The sequence below is a fragment of the Salmo salar genome, chromosome 11 (genome assembly GCF_965601325.2).
Source record: "Salmo salar chromosome 11, fSalSal1, whole genome shotgun sequence".
NCBI lineage: Eukaryota > Metazoa > Chordata > Actinopteri > Salmoniformes > Salmonidae > Salmo > Salmo salar.
In genome coordinates, this window is record NC_138301.1 from 41,104,018 (window position 1) to 41,130,634 (window position 26,617).

Sequence of the window (26,617 nt, forward strand, 5' to 3'; positions counted from 1 at the left end):
CAGACAGAAATAATCAGACACCCATTTTTCAAGCTAGCATATAATGTCACATAAACCAAAACCACAGCTAAATGCAGCACTAACCTTTGATGATCTTCATCAGATGACACACCTAGGACATTATGTTATACAATACATGCATGTTTTGTTCAATCAAGTTCATATTTATATCAAAAACCAGCTTTTTACATTTGCATGTGACGTTCAGAACTAGCATTCCCACCGAACACTTCCGTTGAATTGACTAAATTACTCACGATAAACGTTCACAAAAAACATAATTATTTTAAGAATTATAGATACAGAACTCCTTTATGCAATCGCTATGTCCGATTTTAAAATAGCTTTTCGGCAAAAGCACATTTTGCAATATTCTGAGTAGATAGCCCAGCCATCACGGGCTAGCTATTTTGAACCCCACCAAGTTTGGCCCTCACCAAACTCCGATTTACTATTAGAAAAATTGTATTACCTTTGCTGTTCTTCGTCAGAATGCACTCCCAGGACTTCTACTTCAATAACAAATGTTGGTTTGGTTCAAAATAATCCATACTTATGTTCAAATATCCTCTGTTTTGTTCGTGCGTTCAAGACACTATCTGAAGGGTGACACGCCCGACGCGTTTCGTGACAAAAAATGTCTAAATATTCCATTACCGTACTTCGAAGCATGTCAACCGCTGTTTAAAATCAATTTATGCGATTTTTCTCGTAAAAAAGCGATAATATTCCGACCAGGAAACCCTGTTTCAGTTCAAAGACGAAAAAATAAAAACATGGTGTCGCCTCGTGCACGCGCCTCAGTCTCATGGTTCTCTGATCGACCACTATCCAAATGCGCTAATGTTTTTCAGCCAGGGGCTCCAAAGACATCATTCACCGGTTTGCCGCCTTCTGAGAGCCTATGGGAGCCGTAGGAAGTGTCACGTTACAGCAGAGATCCTCAGTTTTCAATAAAGAGAGTGTAGAAGCCCAAGAAATGGTCAGAGACGGCACTTCCTGTAAGGAATCTTCTCAGGTTTTTGCCTGCCATATGAGTTCTGTTATACTCACAGACACCATTCAAACAGTTTTAGAAACTTTAGGGTGTTTTCTATCCAAAGCCAATAATTATATGCATATTCTAGTTTCTGGGCAGTAGTAATAACCAGATTAAATCGGGTACGTTTTTTATCCGGCCGTGCAAATACTGCCCCCTATCCCCAGCAGGTTAACACCACCCCCCCCCCCCCCCTTAACCCTCCCCCCACTTCCTTAACCTCTCTTGGGTAGTGGGCAGTATTTTCACGTCCGGATAAAAAACACGTACCCGATTTCATCTGGTTATTACTCCTGCCCAGAAACTAGAATATGCATATTATTGTTTGATTTGGATAGAAAACATATGACTATTTTACAGCCATTTAAAGACAAGACTCTCGTTAATCTAACCACACTGTCCAATTTCAAAAAGGCTTTACAACGAAAGCAAAACGTTAGATTATGTCAGCAGAGTACCAAGCCAGAAATAATCAGACACCCATTTTTCAAGCCAGCATATAATGTCACCAAAACCCAGAAGACAGCTAAATGCAGCACTCACCTTTGATGATCTTCATCAGATGACAACCCTAGGACATTATGTTATACAATACATGCATGTTTTGTTCAATCAAGTTCATATTTATATCAAAAACCAGCTTTTTACATTAGCATGTGACGTTCAGAACTAGCATACCCCCCGCAAACTTCCGGGGAATTCGCTAACATTTTACTAAATTACTCACGATAAACGTTCACAAAAAGCATAACAATTATTTTAAGAATTATAGATACAGACCTCCTCTATGCACTCGATATGTCCGATTTTAAAATAGCTTTTTGGTGAAAGCACATTTTGCAACATTCTAAGTACATAGCCCAGGCATCACGGGCTCGCTATTTAGGCACCCGGCAAGTTTAGCACTCACCATAATCATATTTACTATTATAAAAGTTTGATTACCTTTTGTTGTCTTCGTCAGAATGCACACCCAGGACTGCTACTTCAATAACAAATGTTGGTTTGGTCCAAAATAATCCATCGTTATATCCGAATAGCGGCGTTTTGTTCATGCGTTCCAGACACTATCCGAAATAGTAAAGAAGTGTCGCGCGCATGGCGCAATTCGTGACAATAAAATTCTAAATATTCCATTACCGTACTTCGAAGCATGTCAACCGCTGTTTAAAATCAATTTTTACGACATTTTTCTCGTAGAAAAGCGATAATATTCCGACAGGGAATCTCCTTTTCGGCAAACAGAGGAAAAAATCCCAAAGGCGGGGGCGGTCGGGGTCACGCGCATAAGCCCAGTGTCCCTTGATCGGCCACTTGAGGAAGGCGATAATGTGTTTCAGCCTGGGGCTGGAATGACGACATTCTGTTTTTTCCCGGGCTCTGAGCGCCTATGGACGACGTGGGAAGTGTCACGTTAGAGCAGAGATCCTTAGTAAATGATAGAGATGGAAAAGAAGTTCAAGAAATGGTCAGACAGGCCACTTCCTGTAAAGGAATCTCTCAGGTTTTGACCTGCCATTTGAGTTCTGTTATACTCACAGACACCATTCAAACAGTTTTAGAAAATTTAGGGTGTTTTCTATCCATATGTAATAAGTATATGCATATTCTAGTTACTGGGTAGGAGTGGTAACCAGATTAAATCGGGTATGTTTTTTATCCAGCCGTGTCAATACTGCCCCCTAGCCCTAACAGGTTAAAATAATTGTTATGTTTTTTGTGAACGTTTATCGTGAGTAATTTAGTAAATTCACCGGAAGTTTTCGGTATGTTTGCTAGTTCTGAACGTCACATGCTAATGTAAAAAGCTATTTTTTGATATAAATATGAACACGATTGAACAAAACATGCATGTATTGTATAACATAATGTCCTAAGAGTGTCATCTGATGAAGATCATCAAAGGTTAGTGCTGCATTTAGCTGTGGTTTTGGTTTTTGTGACATTATATGCTAGCTTGAAAAATGGGTGTGTGATTATTTCTGTCTGGGTACTCTCCTGACAATCTAATGTTTTGCTTTTGTTGTAAAGCCTTTTTGAAATCGGACAATGTGGTTAGATTAACGAGAGTCTTGTCTTTAAAATGGTGTAAAATAGTCATATGTTTGAGAAATTGAAGTTATAGCATTTGTAAGGTTTTTGAATTTCGCGCCACTCGATTCCACTGGCTGTTGACTACCCAAGAGAGGTTAACCCTCCCCTCCCCCCTTCCTTAACCCTCCCCTCCCCTCTTCCTTAACCCCAGTTGGTCCTCTACCCCCCCCCCCTCTACCCATCATGTGCCCTCTCTTCCCTCATAACAGCAGAGCCCTTTTTCCTTGTGTAGCTGGCGTATGAATAGATGGATGGTTTATTACTAGACCGCTGACCCAACTCCACATCCTCCCCACCCCTAAGCAGAGAAAATACATCGACTCCAGACCATCAAAATTTCGGCCTTCTCCCTTTTCCCCCCTCTCGTTCTTTGTTTGTTTGTTCCCCTCTGTCCCCCCCACCCCCGGCTTTCCTGCTACTCACGCATTGATAGGCGAAATGAGGCGCATTGGAAATTTGCTGGCTGACAATGGAAGACAGCTGCTCTCACTGCATAAGTCTTTCATGAGCTGAATTAGCAGCGCGGGCTAGCCTCTCTCCCTTCCCCCCCACATGCTTCTCTGACAGCACACTGATCCAGACACACGCACACGCCTAGTCTTGTACAAAGCTTAGGAGACAGAGGGAGGAGAGAGACAAGGCATGAAAGGGCTTTGTTTCTCAGAACTGTGATCACTTTTGCAGGACGAGTCAAAGATGTTTTGCGACCTTGAAGCCATCCTCCCCATACATTTTCTATGAGGATATGGCTGCTAGGTGTACACAGCGAAAGCTCACGTTTTAACAGAAATAGCCTATGGTACCTGAGGAAAACATGAGGGCATTCAAAGACCCCAGTCCTCAGCAACTCAAACCATATGAACACACATCAATTCACAGGCTCATTCACAATTATTATAAGCCTACTCCTCCATTTCCTTTGCTATACATTAATCTAATCTACAATCTAGCCTCCGAGGTGGTACCCAGTTTACCGCTCAATAGGAAGGTAAATAACTGTACGCTTCTGTTAGATATCAGAACATCATGAATTTTAAAACTAAAACAAAAAAAAATTGAAATTATCAAAATCGACATTTAGTGACATTTTTCAGCATGAAGGCTCAAACTACAGTGCTGCCATTCCCAGCAAAATCTCCTTGTTATCCCAATAGAGGAGGAACAAAACAACATGTGGCCTCCCAGCACGGTGCAGCGAGGTTTATAGGCTCCTCCACAAGCTTTACGAAAGTCAACATTTTATTGCGACACCTTCAGGAGCAAATTAAAAACAGGCACATCCCCCTATTGACAAAGACCCCATATGTTACAACAAAAGAAAATAGGTTACAGAACAGGCACAGGCCAACAGTTATCCATTTTCAAAAGATCCATGATTAAAATGGTTAGCTTAAATAGTGTTCCAAACAAGTCTCTAGGTTATGAGCAACAGCAGATAGAAGGCAGAACGTACAGAAGGCCTAACTCAACTCTTCTTTAAGACAATGGTGTTATCTTTCACAAATTCATCGTAGTCCTTGTGATGACGGTGAGAGTTTGTTTTATTCAATGTAAACCTAGCTGGAAGTAAAAGTCTTCTGTTGTGTACAAAAGCAGATCTTTCAGTGCTCTCAGCAGCCTTCAGAAAGGAACAAGAGGGCACAAATCAAGCCCGCGGTTCTCCAGGTCAAGGAGCCTGCTAAATGTCTACAGACACAGTTTATGACCAGCCAGGACTGGGTTCCAATATTAAATATTTCCACACAAGGGTCTCTCAAGGCTCTTGACAAGGATTTCCTGGAACATTGTCCGACAGCACTATAAACTCAGTGGGCCGCAGCTTTCCCATTCCCTGACGAGGCCTCCGGTCTGACCGTGGGGGATGGGGAGGAAGCTTGTTCCTGAGGCAGAACCAGCTCTGGGAATGTTCTCCCGTCTCTTTAATCCCAGACACAGTAAAGTGACATTGGACATCAGGAATACGACAACCACACAAAAAATAGCCCTGAGCTAAGGCTCCTTTTGTAATGGTACATTGAGGCCACCGCACAAACATTTGGTGAGACGTTCTTGGCAGTAATGTAAATTGTCACACCTGTACCCTTTTGGAAAAGGACTAGAGAGAACTGTGCTAGCTGACAGCAAACTGAAATGGTTTTGCAAATTTCTGCTTAAATACAGACATCTTGAGGGTAGACATTTGTGACCGACTGTTAATGAATCATTCAGCCATCTAGCCTACAGAACAAAGAAACGCATTTGTATAGGAGGGTCTTTCTGAGCGGGTGACTGTAAAGACAGAGTAAAAGGCTAAGTGGTGGCTATACAGCAGAATATGCCTTGACAGGATTTCACCCGCTTGCTTGCGGAGTAGGAATCAGTATTTCCCACTTCATCGTGTTGCCTCATCACCCTACGACAATAGCAACCCCAGATAACAAGGCTTTCTTAAGTGGGGAAAGTTGGAAAGGAAACAAGACCCACATACCGAAGCAAACTCCTTACGTATACTGCAGAGGAGCCAGTAGCAACACTGACACACATTCCAGGTTCAAGGCTGCTTTTTGCTGGCATGCCAAAAATGAATGTAGCATAATATTGATGCGAATAGATCATGGCAATATCTGCAGCAACTGACAGCCTAAAGATTGTGACAAATGTTGGGTCTTTTCGTCAGTATTATGAATGCTTGTCTGATCTGAGTTTATATAAAACACAGTTTGAGAAATTCAGAAGAGCCTAGACAAAAGGCCTTTAACAGCTTGCCTGCACATGCTTTGAGGAAACAAAGAGGATAATGAATGTGTCCTTTTCATAAAGAGACCAAAGGAAACACATTAAAACACTGAATTCAACCGCAACCTCAGGCAAACTCTAGCCTAAATGTTTCTGGATCTGAGACAAACAGGCTAGCTCAACCAAAAAGTTGTCAGAGATCAGCTTACCCAATCCTTATCTCCTTAACACCATTAAGGGGTCAAAAGTTAACTGACCTAGCCTCAATAATCCAAGGCTATAGCTTTTTCTAAATAGGTGGGCAAAGTAGTTTCGCCGTCACTAACCCTCCCTTGTATTGTGTTTAGCCTCACAGCCTTTTACATTGTTGTGGAGACAGAGGCTAATGACAGACGTGGAAAACAATTAGTGTGGAGTGTTTTTATTGGAGTAGAGAGGGGGGGCTCCCTGAGGGAGAGAGTTTCTAACAGATAGAGGCAGCACTACAGGAATCACAGCAGCACTGACTGAGTCCGCTGCTGCAAAATGCCTCCCTTCATCTGTTCCTCACACACACATATCTAAACACACATGCAGGTTTTCGCAACAGTAGGTTGTCAAATCAACTGAAAATAGGCATGTAGGGCCAACAAGCTTTGTTTTCAATGAAATTGAAGCTGGGCAATGGTGGAGACCAACCACAGGCAAAGAGCTAAGGAGAGCCAGGGGAAGGAGTCTTTTTTCACTTTCCACATTGGATTTTCTATTATGCTAATGAATTATACCACAGACACATGGCTGTCAGGATCCTAGTGAACAGAATAACACCTTGAGGAATGAGAAATCAATCATTTCCTTGGCTCATTTCACTCTAGCGGCTGCAAGCTGACTTCGGATGTCAGTTGGACGGCGTTTCCTCGGACACATTGGTGCGGCTGGCTTCTGGGTTAAGCGAGCAGTGTCAAGAAGCGGTGAGGCTTGGCAGGTCATGTTTCGCAGGACATGGCTCTCGACCTTCACCTCTCGAGTCCGTTGGGGAGTTCCAGCGGCGATGAGACAAGATCGTAACTACCAATTGGATATCACAAAACTGGGAAGAAAAAGGTGGTAAAATATCTATAAAAAATGAACAGGTCGACATGGAGTAGATTTCGGCTACATTTCATAATGCTTTGTTCAGCAGTTCAAAAGGAACACGGCTAGACGACTAACAGCTGAAAAGAAAGCACCGTCATGGTGCTAGGGCTGAAACAATGTGGCTTCATGGCAAGGTGCCTCAGCAGGACCAAGCAAGTTAACATTCCAGGTAGGATTTGGCTGAACAGATTAGGGAAATACCGTTTTTCCCCAATCCCTGCTTGCTGTGTAGCCTTGTTTTTCCACACAAAAATGTAAATGGGAGAATAGCAAGTTATGTGTTCAGGACTACACATCAAGTCTCTTGTTGGAATTGGGCTAACCAGCATATATGAACAGGTATAGTCTACCCTCTACGCAATTGACACTCCCCTCAAAACCAGTCATCCCTCCCTCCTCGTCCAGAGTCATCAAAGCCTTGGTGTTAATTAAAAGGAATGAGCTCTAACACAGTAGCACCAGTAAGTCAGAGGCAAGAAAAGGAAATAAAGCTAGTTCTCATGAGAGCCCTTTCTCCCCTAACTGCACATCAGCAACTACACAGTGGTGGCCAGGCTCTTTCACTCTCAAGCACAGACCTTTTTTTCCTCCTTCCTCTTTTGAACTGACATTAGCAATGTAATTTTCCATAAGAGCTGCTCCATTCGTCAAGGCCAGCATCACGTCGAGGCAGCTGACGAATGAATGCCTGGCTCCTCCAGGCTTGTATAATGAGTGAGCGAGAGAGAGCGAGAGAGAGGGTGGGCAGTGCTGTAGTTGAGGGAGCAGAGATGATTTATTCCAGAAACAAGAGCCAATGCTTTAGGAGCTCTGTCCTAAGATGGAGACAGTGCGAGCACAGTCACACACTCAAAGAGGGTAAGAGCATGAGTTAGTAAGTCATCATTAAATAAAAAATAAAAAAAGAGAATGTATTTGAGATGACGAATAACAAATCACACCCAGTTACTGTCAACTGTCTAGAATCCTCGTCACGTACACCTTTATTAAGCTACAGCTCAGAAGCTCTAACATGCTACTAACTGGGAACCATCTGGATGACTTAACATGCTATTCAAATATATTATGACTTGTATTATAGATACTGTTCACAGTTTGGGCAAATGCGATTTGAACTCTGGAACACCCATGGCATGGAGATGAGACATGTTGGACAACATTTATAAAGATTAGGTTCATTTTAGCAACATTGAATATGCCATATTTTTGGGGCTGCAGGTAGCCTAGTGGTTAGAGCGTTGGGCAAGTAACCGAAAGGTTTCTGGATCGAATCCCTGAGCTGACAAGGTAAAAAATCAGTCGTTATGCCCCTGAACAAGGTAGTTAACCCACTGTTCCCCAGTAGGCAGTCATTGTAAATAAGAATTTGTTCTTAACTGACTTGCCTAGTTAAATAAAAGGTTAAAAAAAATGTTTTAAATGCCAATGTCATAAAACAGGGCAGTATACATTGTATTCATCATTAATGTGGTCTAGACGTCCATTGTATTGAGGCCTCCGTTTAAACATAGGCCTTTAGATTCTCAAGGAATCAGATATGAATTCATTGAAACACTATTGGCAACTGTTTTCTGGAGACCCTGAGGAGTCTAAGAACCCAGTGTTTAGTCTGACCCTTTGCCTTTGTTCAAGGTCGTCAACCAATCCATGCCGAGCTCATTGGGTTGCCCGAGTCCTTTCTGATTGCTAAACCTTTTGTCCTTAGATTTCCTTCCCTGTTTGAGTTATCTGAGGAGACTTCACAGCTTTGCATTCCTGACAGAGGGAAACTTGCTTCTGCGAAGGCCCTTCCCCCCCACTTCACTTTCATAGCAGCAGCGAAAGTGAGGGAGTGCTATGCCACCCCCTCCCCCACCCACCAGGCATTGCCGGGGCTTGTGGGATTAAGAATGGAACACGACGACAGACAAAACAATCCCCAGCACCTCCCTCCACTGCTGGTACTAACAGAGCATGAAAAGGCTGTTTGAGCACACAATAGACACACTGATAGACCAGCTCAATGAGGAGACAGGATAAGTGCTGGTAAATAGTTAAGCAACTGTTCATGAGTTTCTTGCATGACAATGTCTATGTTTGAAGAGGGGAAAACAGGCATTGCCATCAGCAATCAACTAGCTAGTCAGCAAGCTAATTGATTCATTTTGAAAAACAAATATCCTGTGTAGAACATGTTACGATATTTATGAAGTTTAATAACCACAGACACAATTGTAATAATAATAATGAACTGTAGCCAAGCACTTTAAAGTTCTTCCAGGCTTTTCCTGTTTAACGAAAGGCAGAGGGACAAGATATTTCAGAAACGCCATCATGACCAGATTGTCCTGACTGATACTCACAACTGATGTGAAATGAGGGCAATGTCTTCAATTAGACAAAACTAAAGTGGTGAGAAACAGCAGGCACAGCTCCAAACCCCTGACAAGGCTACATCATGTTCCAATAAAGTTAGAATATAGTTCAACCAAAAACCACATCTCAAATGGAATGAAATCTGAACCTACAGCTTGGCAAAGGTTTGGAAATTGGTCTTGCATATTGATACACATTCAGCTGAAACATTCCAAGCAATCATTTGTTTAATAGCACTCTTACCTTTTCATTTTTCACTTTCTTCAATGTTCTGCATTCTATATTGTCCAGCTCCTGCGGTTCAGTTTTAATTGTCAATGCTGGAACAATCCCAACAGACTCAAGTGCAATATTCCCCAACTGATCGTCCCCTACCAAGTCTGTAGATTGTGTGTTCTCAAAGGGGGCACTACGGTTAACCCCCAAAGCTACTTGAGAAACCACCTCCTTTTCAGTGGCAGCTATTACCACCACTGGCACTCCCTCGCTTTTCTCCTTCTTACTTTTCCCACTTGTCCCTTCCTTGTCTTTTTTACCACTGTTCCGAGAGACTTTGCCACCCTTCTCCATTCCTTTGCCAGTAGTGGAATTGTTGCTAGTGGCTCCTGCAGTAGCACCAGTGTTGGTTGGTTCCCCTTGGGTTCGCGTCTGCCCTTCTTTCTTGGCCCCATCTCCAGCTGAGACCTTGCTACTATTGTCTTTTGAGTTTTTGCTGCGTTTGGATTTAGATTTACTCTCCTTGCCTTGAGGGCCAGGTACAGGACTAACAAATCTGATGTTGTCAGGCAAAGCTGCAACAGCACTGGGCGGAGCCGTCATACCCCCTCCGTCCTTGGTTCCAGACATCTCAAGTTTGTCCTTTTCTAAGTCAGCGTCTAGGTCGATAATCAGATTTCCTACACCGATGTCCCACTCATCACCGCTGTCGTAAGTGTCCACCGCATTCGAGTCCACACCTTTCCCGCCTGCAGTGCCACTACTTAAGGACATTTTAGTGCCAACGGCCCAGGTTTGCCTCAATGAGGTCCGCCACCTTCTCTGACTGCTGGGGGACTGGGTTGAGAGAATCCTTAGGGTCTAGGTATCCCCTTCCTATTTACCCACATTTTGCCCTGGGGGGGAAAAGAGAAAAATAGTTACATCTATCCAATACAGTAGGTAATGCTCAGCCAACCAATGACATAAAACAAAAAAGGGCTGAGCAGCACCACAGAAGACAACAAAAATTCACAGAAAGTTTGAAGGTGATAAAACCTTTGAACTCCTCACAGCAATGAAGAATAAAGGTTCAAGAGTTGTTTTAATTGCCAATGAAAACAACCTAAAGGCTGAAACTCATTGCACTAATGTGGATCTAGCGTTGGTCTGAAAATCGTTCAGCTCGTTGTGTTTTAGGGACCACCTGCTGTAGATGTCTGACTGCTGACATTTTCATGCAATTCTACAGGTAAAATTGGTGTGCATTCGATTCGCAAATTACAGCCGGCTCTCTGTTCAGAGTTGCTAAGTTCTCTCGCTCAGCGAAAGCTATTGGTGTGTCTGAGCCCTAAATCTACATTGAAATGACTAAAACCAAACCGAAACTGTTGAAATGACAACAGCCCTACATTTTGTCACTTCACTCTGTCCAGCTTGCAAACAACTACTGAAACAAAAGCTACAGAGTTAGGAAACATTGGATATATTTTTTTTTTTATGGACAGAGGGCCATTGCAAATTCTAATGATGAGAAAATATAACATTTCAGTGCAGCACTCCAGACCTCTATGAAGACTGACTGCAGACCACAAGACAAAACATTTAAGCACATGTTCTCCATTCATGCAACTGACATAGGCCTACAGCTTTTAATTATTTAACCTTTATTTAACCAGGTAGGCCAGTTGAGAACAAGTTCTCATTTACAACTTCAACCTGGCCAAGATAAAGCAAAGCAGTGCGACAAAAACAACACAGAGTTACACATAAACAAACGTACAGTCAGTAACACAATAGAAAATCGATGTACAGTGTGTGCAAATGTAGAACAGCAGGGAGGAAAGGCAATAAATAGGCCATAGAGGTGAAATAATTACAATTTAGCATTAACACTGGAGTGATAGATGTACAGATGATGTGCAAGTAGAGAGCAAGAGGATAAATAACAATATGGGGATGAGGTAGTTGGGTGTGCTATTTACAGATTGGCTGTGTACAGGTACAGTGATCGGTAAGCTGCTCTGACAGCTGATTCTTAAAGTTAGATGCTTGATCCAACACTATTCACAACTGACAAGCATACAGCTTGATCTAACACACTTCACAACTGACAGACCTACAGCTTGATCCAACACTATTCACAACTGACCGGCATACAGCTTGATCCAACACTACTCACAACTGACAGGCCTACAGCTTGATCCATCACTACTCACAACTGACAAGCATACAGCTTTATCCAACACTATTCACAACTGACAAGCATACAGCTTGATCCAACACTATTCACAACTGACACAGACCTACAGCTTGATCTAACACTACTCACAACTGACACAGGCCTACAGCTTGATCTAACATTATTCACAACTGACAGACCTACAGCTTGATCTAACACTACTCACAACTGACACAGACCTACAGCTTGATCTAACACTATTCACAACTGACACAGACCTACAGCTTGATCTAACACTATTCACAACTGACACAGACCTACAGCTTGATCTAACATTATTCACAACTGACACAGGCCTACAGCTTGATCTAACACTATTCACAACTGACACAGGCCTACAGCTTGATCTAACACAATTCACAACTGACACAGACCTACAGCTTGATCTAACATTATTCACAACTGACAGGCCTACAGCTTGATCTAAGACTATTCACAACTGACACAGACCTACAGCTTGATCTAACATTATTCAACTGACATAAGCCTACAGCTTGATCTAACATTATTCAGTTCAGGAAGGCTCGTGATGTCTTTACTATCAAGAAAAAAAACAATGACATGCCATTAGATTGGGACCTATTCAATCAAACTGGTAATGAACAAGGTCGGGGGTAAGGTAAAGAAAGATTCAACTAGTCCTGTAAGTAAATAAATAGGTGTCAAATTGGCTTGTTTATCCTGGAGCCACAGTTATCTTCACCCAGTAGTAGAGACATTGTTTTCTTGATTAAATACAACCAAATGCTTGTAGCAAAAGATGCATTTTGTTCACCAAATGTGACTAAACAGGGACAATGATCCATCCTTTAACACTACATTATCTAAAAGCTGCCCAAACTCCACCATAATCCCAAAGGTGCTACAGCGTTGCACAGAAATCCTGGTCTCCATAACCATTTCCCACAGTCACCATGGCAACCCTGGGAAACGTAAATCCTGATTGACGGCCAACCGTGGCCCCACTGTTCTGAGTGACTGGCTCATTCCACAAGGACTGCTGATAGTGTCACTGGTGAGGGACGAAGACTAACTGGCCTCACTGCTCACTCTCACAGGGTTAACATAGCCATACTCTGTCAAGTGGACACTGACAACCCCTGCATCAACACGGCAGCTTAAGAAAACACTAACATTGAATGATGCCAGAGGAAAGGCACAGCCCAACACCATAATGTAGGCTAAATAAAGTGCTGTTAAAAGGCATGCCTTACACAAACGCATTGTGATCATGTTAGCACTTAGCTTCATATCCTCTCTGGGATAGGGGGCAGTATTTTCACGTCCGGATGAAAAGCGTGCCCAAAGTAAACTGCCTGCTAGTCAGGCCCAGAAGCTAGGATATGCATATAATTAGTAGATTTGGATAGAAAACACTCTGAAGATTCTAAAACTGTTAGCATAATGTCTGTGAGTATAACAGAACTGATTTGGCAGGTGAAACCCCGAGCACAATCCATCCAAGGAATTTGTTTTTGAGGTCACTGTGTTTTCCAATGGGTTTCTATGGGAGACCTGATTTATTAGGGCCCAGATTGCAGTTTCTATGTCTTCCACTAGATGTCAGTCTTTAGAAATTGTTCGATGTTTTTCTTTTGAGAAATTAAGAAGTAGGGCTGTTCTTTGTAGGTGTCACTGAAGGGCTTTTGTCTTTTGTTGCGCGTGAACTGAAGCGCGCTTCACGTTTTTATCCAGTATTAGAAACAGTTAATTCCATCTTAAATTTGATTGTTTAATTTACATTTTAGGATACCTGAGGTTGGATTAGGAACGTTGCTTGAAATATTTGGACCAAGTTTACAGGTAATGTATTAGATACTTTGTAGTCATGTTGGAACCGGTGTATTTCTGAATCAAACGTGCTAAATAAATTGCGATTTTTGGGACAAAGGACATTATCGAACAAAAGCACCATTCATTGTGTCACAGACATTTGAGATTGCAAAAAGAAGAAGATCTTCAAAGGTAAGGCATTTATTATATGGCTATTTCTGACTTTTGTGTCGCACCTGCCTGGTTGAAATACGTTTTTCATGTGTTTGTATGCAGGGCGCTGTCCTCAGAAAATCGCATGTTTTGCTTTCGCCGTAAAACCTTTTTGAAATTTGACACGGCGGCTGGATTAACAAGTTAAGCTTTATTTTGATGTATTACACTTATATTTTTGTGAAGGTTGAATATTGATATTTCTGTAGTTTGAATTTGGCGCGCTACAATTTCACTGAATGTTGTCAAATCAATCCCGCTAACAGGATTCGCGCTTAAGGGATCCATAAGAGGTTATTAAAGCTTAGGTCTAGGCCTACCATTTCGTCAAATACAGTCTACTGCACCAGATGTGATAGCTTTCTCCAACATGGCCTCTGTATTTGTAATTCTCACACACACACACACACACACACACACACACACACACACACACACACACACACACGAGTTGACATCACTTTTAATTATCCATAACGTCCATCTTATCCAAGAGACATTATGCTCTTAAACACATGCCTGCTCAGCTCTAACATGCTGACCACACCGCTTGCGTCACCTGCGTTGCAAAATATAGTTACACATACATGTTATTCAATCATAGCTTGTGCGAATCAACGAACATCTGCGTAGCCAGGCACTAAAATAGAACTTGGTTCTATTTGTGATGCTCGACGAGCTGCAAGTCCCACCTCTCCCACCTCCTCATTGGTTTTTAGGAGCATATACCCACATGGGTGATTGAAAGATGAACTGAGGTCCACACTCCAGTCCAGTTGGTTGTGGTAATTAGAGATCGACCGATTAATCGGAATGGCCGATTAATTCACGTTTTCATAACAATCGGTAATCGGTATTTTTGGCCACCGATTTGCCCCTTTTTGTATAATTTTTTTTAACAACTTTATTTAACTAGGCAAGTCAGATTAAAAACACATTCTTATTTACAATGACGGCCTAGAAACGGGGGTTAACTGCCTTGTTCAGGGGGGATTCGTTTTTGCAACCTTCGGTTACCAGTCCAACGCTCTAACCACCTGCCTTACATTGCACTCCACAAGGATTAACAGGCTGACTACCTGTAACACGAGGGCAGCAAGAAGCAAAGGTAAGTTGCTAGCTAGCATTAGTTTTTTTATAAGTCTATCAATCTTAACATAATCACTAGTTAAACTAGTAATATCATCAACCATGTGTAGTTATCTAACGTGTCCTGCGTTGCATATGATCGATGCGGTGCCTGTTAATTTTCATTGAATCACAGCCTACTTCGACAAACGGGTGTTGATTTAACAAGCGCATTTGCGAAAAAAGTACTGTCGTTGCACCAATGTACCTAACCATAAACATCAATGCCTAACAGGAATATTTAGACTTAGTCACCCGTTAGATAAAATATGGAACGGTTCCGTATGTCACTGAAAGAAAAAAACTTTTGTTTTCGAGATGATAGTTTCCAGATTCGACCATATTAATGACCCAAGGCTCGTATTTCTGTGTGTTTATTATATTATAATTAAGTCTATGATTTGATAGAGCAGTCTGACTGAGCGGTGGTAGGCAGCAGCAGGCTCGTAAGCATTCATTCAAACAGCCCTTCGCTGTGCTTCAAGCATTGCGCTGTTTATGACTTCAACCTGGGTGGGTATAATTTGTGGAACGTTCCAACAGGAATCTATTCCAAAAACTTTGTAAATAACAAGGTTTCCAAAAAACAACGCATACAAAGTTGTATAGCGGCAGAATAAGATACCGGGTAGGGAGTGGTCTATTTCATTGCGTTTTTCACTCATCACTTATTCCGAAAAATGTCTGTCCTCACATGTCTGTTTGCCTATTGACAAACATTAAGAATAAGCTACGTGGTGAGTTGATGCCTATTCGGCAGCTAGTTAGCTAGGTTTGTATGCGTTGCTGCTTTGTATGCGTTGATGGTTGGCAACCTTTTACTTTACGTTTTTTGGAACAGATTCCTGTTGGAACGTTCCACAAATTATACCCACCCCTTCAAGCCTATCAACTCCCAAGATTAGGCTGGTGTAACCGATGTGAAATGGCTAGCTAGTTAGCCAGGTGCACGCTAATAGCGTTTCAAACGTCACTCGCTCTGAGACTTGGAGTAGTTTTTTCCCTTCCTCTGCATGGGTAACGCTGCTTCGAGGGTGGCTGTTGTCGATGTGTTCCTGGTTTGAGCCCAGGTAGGAGCGAGGAGAGGGACGTTACACTGGCAATACTAAAGTGCCTATAAGAACATACAATAGTCAAAGGTATATGAAATACAAATCGTAGAGAGAGAAATAGTCCTATAATTCCTATAATAATATAATAACTACAACCTAAAACTTCTTACCTGGGAATATTGAAGACTCATGTTAAAAGGAACCACTAGCTTTCATATGTTCTCATGTTCTGAGCAAGGAACTTAAACGTTAGCTTTCTTACATGGCACATATTGCACTTTTACTTTCTCCTCCAACACTTTGTTTTGCATTATTTAAACCAAATTGAACGTTTCATTATTTATTTGAGGCTAAATTGATTTTATTGATGTATTATATTAAGTTAAAATGAGTGTTCATTCAGTGTTGTTGTAATTGGCATAAAAAGAAGAAAAAATAAAATAAATAAAATAAAAAAATAAATAATAAATTTTAAAAAATAATATACAAACACATTTCAAAATAAAATAAAATAAAAAAATACAAATCGGCCGATTAATCGGTACCGGCTTTTTTTTGGCCCTCCAATAATCGGTATCGGCGTTGAAAAATCATAATCGGTCGACCTCTAGCGGTAATGCACCTTAAAGTTGGTTGCCAACCCGCCATATAAAGTCCAAAGAAGAAGAAGCCTGAAGTAGGGGATATTACTAGAAACTAACTCAGTTTACCGTTTTATCTGTGGATTCATTGTCGGAGTAGAGGACCTTAAGCATTTCAGGTAAAATAACAACCCAATGTTAATATCCCAGGACAAACTAGCTAGCAACAGCAAGCTAAGCTAACTAAATTACCATAACTAACTAAATTACCACCTGTCCCCAAATTAATATAATTGGTTCAGAGTTTGTTTTGATATTTTAACCACCGTGTCCTGATCGCATCTGGTGTGGGGGGACAAAATCAAATGTGCACGATGGCGGGCGGACGCGGTCTGGTCAGCATGTAACAGACAATAACTCCCTCAAGCCCAAACACATGGTCCTTTCCACTGACTCCTATAAAAGCTCCACAAGCATCGGGTTTTAGCATGTCTGTGCTACTGCTGCCCTTTCAGGGGCTGTAAACAACTTCCAGAAACTCACTTATCATTCTCCTCCACGTCACTGAGCACTGGGCTGGCTGGGTTGAACGGGAGCAGAGTGGAAGACTGCCTCCTTTCTGAGCATCGTGACCCCTCTGCTCCTGCAGCACCCCTCCCTCCAACACAAACCAGTAAAGTTAACACTCACATCTGCACTGCTCGTCTCCCCCTGTGATAAGGAACGTGCAGGGGCAAATAAACCCAGCACAAAAGACTCTTCAGAGGGGGTCTGTGGAGATGAGATCAATACCGCCTCAGAAGACTGAATTCTGATGATTCTCTTTGTGCTGCAAACTGCCACTGACAAAAACACAGGGCCAAACAGTGTACACAATAGGACTTCAGCCAAACTGTTTGTGGAGAGAAAAGGCTCCTTGCCTCTGATAGCTGGCCAAAACCTTTCATTTTCTAATTCCTCTGTCGCTGAGATGTAATTTAGGATCTGAAATTAAATGAAAAGAATCTGCACCATTTGGAAGGTCATTGCCGTGAAACGTTTCAATTGCTGCTCTCAGAAAGCGTGCTCAGCAGGCTCCTGCTTGTGTGAGGAGGGAGGAAAGCTTCAGCATTGATAAAAATCTATTGCATCTTTTCCCCAACTTCAGCAGACAAAGCCTTGTGGATCTTGTGATTGGAAACACTTTTTTTTAATTCAGTTGGCCACTTTCTCCAATGACTTCCAACCAGTGGATGCTGTTGAGGGGAGGACGGCTCATAATAATGGCTGGAACAGAATGCCATCAAACGGAAACCATTCCACATATTCTGCTCCAGCCATTACCAAGAGTCTGTCCTCCCCAATTAAGGTGCCACCAAGCTCCTGTGCTCCAGACACACACTCAGCTTCTGCTTAAGCTGCTCTGACATCAGCTGTTCTGCTTTTGACACAATTGCACTCGCAGGCTTGTCCCTGCTGACCTAATGGAGATGGGAGGAAAGGAAGCAGGAGGCGTCCACATTATTCAGCTCTCAGGATTGTCCCTGCAGACCTAATGGAGATTAGAGGTCGACCGATTAATCGGAATGGCCGATTAATTAGGGCGGATTTCGAGTTTTCATAACGATCGGTAATTGGCATTTTTGGACACCGATCATGGCCGATTACATTGCACTCCACGAGGGGGCTGCGTGGCAGGCTGACTACCTGTTACGTGACTGCAGCAAGGAGCCAAGGTAAGGTGCTAGCTAGCATTAAACATATCTTATAAAAAACAATCAATCATAATCACTAGTTAACTACACATGGTTGATGATATTACTATCTAGCTTGTCCTGCGTTGCATATAATCGATGCGGTGCCTGTTAATTTATCATCGAATCATCGCCTACTTCGCCAAATGGGTGATTTAACAAGCACATTCGCGAAAAAAGCACTGTCGTTGCACCAATGTGTACCTAACCATAAACATCAACGCCTTTCTTAAAATCAATACACAAGTATATATTTTGCCTGCTAACATGAATTCCTTTTAACTAGGGAAATTGTGTCACTTCTCTTGCGTTCTGAGCAACAGAGTCAGGGTATACGCAACAATTTGGGCCGCCTGGCTCATTGCGAACTAATTTGCCAGAATTTTACATAATTATGACATAACATTGAAGGTTGTGCAATGTAACAGCAATATTTAGACTTATGGATGCCACCCGTTAGATAAAATACGGAAGGGTTCTGTATTTCACTGAAAGAATAATGTTTGAGATGATAGTTTCCGGATTTGACCATATTAACTTCATCGGGGTAGGGGGCAGTATTTTGACGTCTGGATGAAAAGGTACCCGTAGTAAACTGCCTGCTTCTCAGGCCCAGAAGGTAGGATATGCATATTATTAGAAAACACTGAAGTTTCTAAAACTGTTTGAATGATGTCTGTGAGTATAACAGAACTCATATGGCAGGAAAAAACCTGAGAATAAATCCAACCAGGAAGTGTGGAAATCTGAGGTTTGTAGTTTTTCAAGTGATTCCCTATCCAGTATACAGTGTCAATGGGGTCACTTTGCACTTCCTAAGGCTTCCACTAGATGTCAACAGTTTTTAGAACGTTGTTTCATGCTTCTACTGTGAATGGGGAGAGAATAAGAGCCATTGGAATCAGATGACTGAGAAAATGACATGAGCTCAATCGAGAGTTAGCTGTGTTCCTTTTAATTTCTGAAGACAAAGGAATCGTCCAGTTGGAATATTATGGAAGATTTATGATAAAAACATCCTAAAAGATTGATTCTATACATCGTTTGACATGTTTCTACGAACTGTAATAACTTTTTTCACTTTTCGTCTGAACTCACTGCGCGAGCACAGTGGATTTGGATTACTCGACTGAACGCCTCAAATAAAATGGAGGAATTTGGACATAAAGATGAACTTTATCGAACAAAACAAACATTTATGCTGGAACTGGGATTCCTGGGAGTGCATTCCGATGAAGATCATCAACGGTAAGTGAATATTTATAATGTAATTTTTGTCATTTCTGTTGACTCAAATGGCGGGTATCTGTATGGCTTGTTTTGATATCTGAGCGTTGTACTCAGATTATTGCAATATTTGCTTTCGCAATAAAGCTTTTTTGAAATCTGACACAGCGGTTGCATTAAGGAGAAGTGTATCTATAATTCTTTGAATAACAGTTGAATATTTTATCAACGTTTATGATGGGTATTTCTGTAAATTGATGTGCTGATTCACCGGATGTTTTGGGAGGCAAAACATTTCTGAACATTACACGCCAATGTAAAATGGGGTTTTTGGATATAAATATGAACTTTATCGAGCAAAACACACATGTATTGTGTAACATGACGTCCTATGAGTGCCATCTGATGAAGATCATCAAAAGGTTAGTGATAAATTTTGGCTGTATTTCTGTTTTTTGTGACACCTCTCCTTGCTTGGAAAATGGCTGTGTGATTTTTCTTGTCTCGGCGCTGTCCTAACAATCTAATGTTATGCTTTTGCCGTAAAGCCTTTTTGAAATCAGACAATGTGGTTGCATTAACGAGAAGTGTATCTTTAAAATGGTGTAAAATAGTCGTATGTTTGAGAAATTAGAATTATGAGATTTTGGTTGTTTTGAATTTGCTGCCCTGCTATTTCACTGGCTGGACGGTCACGTCCCACATACCCAAGAGAGGTCAATGAGGGAAATAAGTATTTGACCCCCTCTCAATCAGAAAGATTTTTGGCTCCCAGGTGTCTTTTATTCAGGTAACAAACTGAGATTAGGAGCACAGTCTTAAAGGGAGTGCTCCTAATCTCAGTTTGTTACCTGTATAAAAAGACACCTGTCCACAGAAGCAATCAGATTCCAAACTCTCCACCATGGCCAAGACCAAAGAGCTCTCCAAGGATGTCAGGGACAAGATTGTAGACCTACACAAGGCTGGAATGGGCTACAAGACCATCGCCAAGCAGCTTGGTGAGAAGGTGACAACATTTGGTGCGATTATTCGCAAATGGAAGAAACACAAAAGAACTGTCAATATCCCTCGGCCTGGGGCTCCATGCAAGATCTCACCTTGTGGGGTTGCAGTGATCATGAGAACGGTGAGGAATCAGCCCAGAACTACACGGGAGGATCTTGTCAATGATCTCAAGGCACCTGGGACCATAGTCACCAAGAAAACAATTGTTAACACACTACGCCACGAAGGACTGAAATCCTGCAACGCCCGCAAGGTCCCCCTGCTCAAGAAAGCACATATACATGCCCATCTGAAGTTTGCCATGAACATCCGAATGATTCAGAGGACAACTGGGTGAAAGTGTTGTGGTCAGATGAGACCAAAATGGAGCTCTTTGGCATCAACTCAACTCGCTGTGTTTGGAGGAGGAGGAATGCTGCCTATGACCCCAAGAACACCATCTCCACCGTCAAACATGGAGGTGGAAACATTATGCTTTGGGGGTGTTTTTCTGCTAAGGGGAGAGGACAACTTCACCGCATCAAAAGGGACGATGGACGCGGCCATGTACCGTCAAATCTTGGGTGAGAACCTCCTTCCCTCAGTCAGGGAATTGAAAATGGGTCGTGGATGGATATTCCAGCATGACAATGACCCATAACACACGGCCAAGGCAACAAAGGAGTGGCTCAAGAAGAAGCACATTAAGGTCCTGGAGTGGCCTAGCCAGTCTCCAGACCTTAATCCCATAGAAAATCTGTGGAGGGAGCTGAAGGTTCGACTTGCCAAACGTCAGCCTCGAAACCTTAAATGACTTGGAGAAGATCTGCAAAGAGGAGTGGGACAAAATCCCTCCTGAGATGTGTGCAAACCTGGTGGCCAACTACAAGAAACATCTGACCTCTGATTGCCAACAAGGGTTTTGCCACCAAGTAATAAGTCATGTTTTGCAGAGAGGTCAAATACTTATTTCCCTCATCAAAATGCAAATCATTTTATAACATTTTTGACATGCGTTTTTCTGGATTTTTTTTATGTTATTCTGTCTCTCACTGTTCAAATAAACCTACCATTAAAATTATAGACTAATCATTTCTTTGTCAGTGGGCAAACGTACAAAATCAGCAGGGGATCAAATACTTTTCCCCCCCTCACTGTGTGTGTGTGTGTGTGTGTGTGTGTGTATATATACACACACACACACACACACACACACACACACACACACACACACACACTTAAAAAAGAAGAAGAGTCGTCCCCTTAATCGGTATCTGCCTTTTTTGGTACTCCAATAATCGGTACCGGTGTTGAAAAATCTTAGTCGGTCGACCTCTAATGGAGATGGGAAATGAAGCAGGAGGCGTCCACATTATTCAGCCATCTTAACGGAAGCCTCCCAAATGGGCGCTTTCATGGCAGCTTAACAACTCAACAGGTTTCAGTAAGGGCCGATTCACAGCAACCGCCACCCGGAAGTGTGGTAAAACTGGTAAACTGCCAAATGATGAGCCTACATGGAAGTGTGGTAAAACTGGTAAACTGCCATATGATGAGCCCACATGGGAAGTGTGGTAAAACTGGTAAACTGCCATATGATGAGCCCACATGGGAAGTGTGGTAAAACTGGTAAACTGCCAAATGATGAGCCCACATGGAAGTGTGGTAAAACTGGTAAACTGCCATATGATGAGCCCACATGGGAAGTGTGGTAAAACTGGTAAACTGCCATATGATGAGCCCACATGGGAAGTGTGGTAAAACTGGTAAACTGCCATATCATGAGCCTACATGGAAGTGTGGTAAAACTGGTAAACTGCCATATGATGAGCCTACATGGAAGTGTGGTAAAACTGGTAAACTGCCATATGATGAGCCTACATGGAAGTGTGGTAAAAATGGTAAACTGCCATATGATGAGCCTACATGGAAGTGTGGTAAAAATGGTAAACTGCCATATGATGAGCCTACATGGAAGTGTGGTAAAACTGGGGGGGGGGGGGGGGGTTGCAGCTGTGACGTTTGGCTGGCTAAACAGTGGTGGGGTCTAAATCAGCCGACAACTTCATAAAAGAGGGTTTGTAGCTCTATTTTCGGTTGACCTACTGTACTGCCCTTCGCCAGAACTGCAGAGCAAGCCTTTTGAAAAGACCCACGGAGGAAACGTCCCAGTGAGCAGCCTGTTGACCGAGGGCACGAGACTATGTACCCCCCTCGATGCTTGTCTTTTTCTCAGAGATCCAATTTCCCCAAGCAATCCATCAGACACCCATGTCAGGGTGGGGATTATATCTGGCCTGTCCAAAGAGACACACCTATTTAGAGAAAGGATTTGTCCACTTTCTATTATTTGCACACAGAATGTACCAACTCTACAAGATGTACCTTTAAAATTAAGCTGTTCTACTTACCCAGAGTCAGATGAACTTGTGGATATCATTTCATGTCTATGCATACAGTATGAAGGAAGTTTAAGGTTGTTGCACAAGCCAGTGCTAACTAGCGTTAGCGCAATGACTGGAAGTCTATAAGTATGCTAGTGTATGCTACTTTACCTGTTGACTTCCAGTTATTGCGCTAACGCTAGTTAATTGGCTGGCGAAACAACCTCTTAACTTCCTTCATAGTGCACACATAGACATATAAATAGTATCCACTAGTTCATCTGACTCTGGGTAAGTAGAAAAACTTGAAGTATCCCTTTAATTAAAATGAGCTGATATAGGCTAGTTTCTACATCCTAATGTTAGAGGGAACCATCTGTGCAGACACTAGGGACTAGAACACGTAGCCCAGGCTAATCAGTCATGGATAAGCAGACACCAACACAACCTGAATAGAATCAGTGACAAGCAACACCGCTAGACTCATTCCGCCCTTCTCTCCTAACCCTGTCTTATTGGAATGGATCGGATGTTAAAAAGCTACACACACGGTTCTTAGTTAGCAGAACACCACTCCCAACTTAGTGAACAGTTCCAGGGTAAGAGTTTCTCAACAACACATTGGCTGTTTGAGTGCCATGAAATAAAGGGAGGGTTTTCTCACCACACAACACCAGTGTGCAAAAAGTCACAGGGTTATGATGCAGAGAAAGCTGACAGTCGTCGGCAGATTAAAAAGATTCTGTGGCACATGCCAAGAGCTTCCCAATAATTTACTGCGGCAGAGTAATAACCCAATAAAACCGCAATTGAATAGTGCAGAACCTGGCACAGGAGCAATTTTTCCCTGCCTCCTGGTATAAGACAGGTCCCCGTCCAGAGAGCCAAACATTAACCTCCATGTAATTGGATTGTGTGCTTGGAGCTGGTTACCAAAATAGAACTGCACAGGGAACTCCAGGTGATGGGAATCAGGAGCCTGCGGGTCAGCCAGCTTCCATATCGGCTAATGTCAACCTGGGGAGAACAAGCTCCCATTCACAGTGGGACTTCCATTTCCTGTGGCATGCAACAGAGCTCATTAAAAAGAGTCCAGTCTGTCCACTACCGGTTTATGTGTCTGCAAGGCAGCAATGGTTACTGCTATATTGATATACAATACTGCCAGTATTAACTTGCTACTGCCTTCCTGCCACGTAGCTGGGAAGCCCTACATCAATACGACAAGAGTAATGCTCAGCTGCCACATCACAATCTGACACATTTTATCTGATTCAACTGTAGCATGTAGTCTAACCAGACTCCCATCTTGTGTGTGAAGTGTCTACAGTGCTTTGAAAACATCCCCATTGCTCAGACGGTGGTGAAGTACACAGTCTAAAACCTAAGCGGTGAAAACACTTCAAGTAGGCTATTTCCTGTATATTTTATCTAGTCCCAGAGTACACATAAACAAAGCAATATAATTTTGTGAGCGATGTTATGAAAAGTAATCTTTTCCATTGCCGGTTCTGTGTCTGTGTGGAACAAGAACTGAAGCCAGACACCGCTGAACATTATCAAGCAATGCAGTGTCTTTTCAGCGGCATATGAGCCAAAAGGGGAGAATCAATATACTGGTTAACAATAGTGTAATGGTCGGTGCCGACCCATGGCCAGCTGCCTCATAATGTAACCCATCACTCACAATCAATCAAATGGCTCCATGATGCTGCATAATAAAGAAGATTCTGTACTTTCATTTGCAATTCTGCCACTATGGCTGGGCCCGGGAGATAATGTACTGCCACTATGGCTGGGTCCGGGAGATAATGTACTGCCACTATGGCTGGGCCCGGGAGATAATGTACTGCCACTATGGCTGGGCTCGGGAGATAATGTACTTGAGTCAAATAACGTTTGTCATCACACCTCCAGTCCAAGGGGAAAATGCTTCAGTAAATTGGGCGAAGGCCTTCTCGCTAATGTACCTGCAGAGAAATTGTCTGTGGCCCTCATGTCACTGATCTCTTCCAGGCAGTTGATACAGTAGGGTGTGGGGTGGAAGGGAGGACCCTTCTTCAGAGTCTGACAACTTGGCAGAAACAAGAGCAACTCCATTAATAGGCTCAGCAGCGCCATTCAGACATGATTCCTCCATAACAGCAGGCAATCTCAGAGAACTCCCCAGACACAGGTAGACATTGCTGCACCTCAGCCTTCTGCTTCCCTCTCTGTATGGTCCCTTCTCCCTCGCTCTCCCTTCTTTCCTTCCCCCCCTCTCCTCCCCCCCCCCCCTCGTATGGCCTCTTCTTTCCTTCACCCTCTGTCCCTTCATTCCATCCGTCCCTATCCCTCCATATGGTCTCTTCTTTCCTTCCGTCCCTATCCCTCCATATGGTCTCTTCTTTCCTTCCGTCCCTATCGCTCCATATGGTCTCTTCTTTCCTTCCGTCCCTATCCCTCCATATGGTCTCTTCTTTCCTTCCGTCCCTATCCCTCCATATGGTCTCTTCATTCCTTCCGTCCCTATCCCTCCATATGGTCTCTTCTTTCCTTCCGTCCCTATCCCTCCATATGGTCTCTTCTTTCCTTCCGTCCCTATCCCTCCATATGGTCTCTTCATTCCTTCCGTCCCTATCCCTCCATATGGTCTCTTCTTTCCTTCCGTCCCTATCCCTCCATATGGTCTCTTCATTCCTTCCGTCCCTATCCCTCCATATGGTCTCTTCATTCCTTCCGTCCCTATCCCTCCATATGGTCTCTTCTTTCCTTCGTCCCTATCCCTCCATATGGTCTCTTCTTTCCTTCCGTCCCTATCCCTCCATATGGTCTCTTCTTTCCTTCCGTCCCTATCCCTCCATATGGTCTCTTCTTTCCTTCCGTCCCTATCCCTCCATATGGTCTCTTCTTTCCTTCCGTCCCTATCCCTCCATATGGTCTCTTCATTCCTTCCGTCCCTATCCCTCCATATGGTCTCTTCATTCCTTACCTCTGCCTTTCTCAATCCTTCCTTCTGGTCTACTTTCAGACAAAATAACTTTCAAGGAAAACTCCCAGTTGATCTTTGCAGATGGTGTAAGGAATGTAAAGCCATACAAGCACGCTGTTGCAGCTGTTAATCGATGTAGGCCAAATGCATCAGCACTAAACCTGCACTGAATCAAACCTAATCAACTGACTTCAGATCCCTAAGTCAGACTGAAATGTGAGCAGCATGATCAGTGTTTCTCCTATATTTAATTTAGTAAAAGGGCGCACAGCTAAATAATTGTTAGCTAAAATCTTGTAAGCTAGGACATTTTTAATTGAACGTACTATTGTCTAAATGTAATTGTGATTTCTGCATAATTCAGTTGTGTCGACAGCGAGCATGAACAAAATCAAATCCAGTAACGTCGGGCTGGTGATGTCATTAAGATCAAGAGATTGAATTCAACTGAGTTTCAAATGATTTTTGGAGTAGAATGCCCTTTAAAACAGTAACCAGAAGTGACCTCACAGTCATGGACTCTCCCAGTAATACCCCACACACCAATTGCGAAAATGAAGCTTGTTCTGAACTTGAACCTTATCCACGTCGATGGATAAGTCGACTCATGCTGCTTTTCAAGACCAATTTCTCGCCGCCCCAAACTTTACTGTGAGTTGGCCAACAGAACAAGTTTTCCATCAAAGAGCTTTGGGACTTCAGAAACACTACACCCTGTGTAGCAGAAACTCAGACTACTGAATCGTTAGCCTATGACCAGAGGTTTTCACTGTCCAAGGTCACTTTCAATGAAGAGATGTTAATACACATTG

At 42.7% G+C, this 26,617-nt stretch overlaps 1 protein-coding gene across 3 annotated transcripts in view; it reads right to left on the reverse strand.

Moving 5' to 3' along the window:
- LOC106587856 (zinc finger protein 609) overlaps positions 1-26,617 on the reverse strand; it is a 99,116-nt gene that overhangs the window by 61,884 nt on the left and 10,615 nt on the right. For 2 of the 3 annotated variants that reach the window (XM_045689547.2, XM_045689546.2), the window contains exon 2: positions 9,563-10,431. The exons of the other annotated variant lie outside the window; for it this stretch is intronic. In XM_045689547.2, the coding sequence (XP_045545503.2) occupies positions 9,563-10,309 (747 nt within the window). In that variant the 5' untranslated portion in view covers positions 10,310-10,431. The remainder of the gene's footprint in view (positions 1-9,562; positions 10,432-26,617) is intronic. 3 annotated transcript variants of the gene reach the window in all.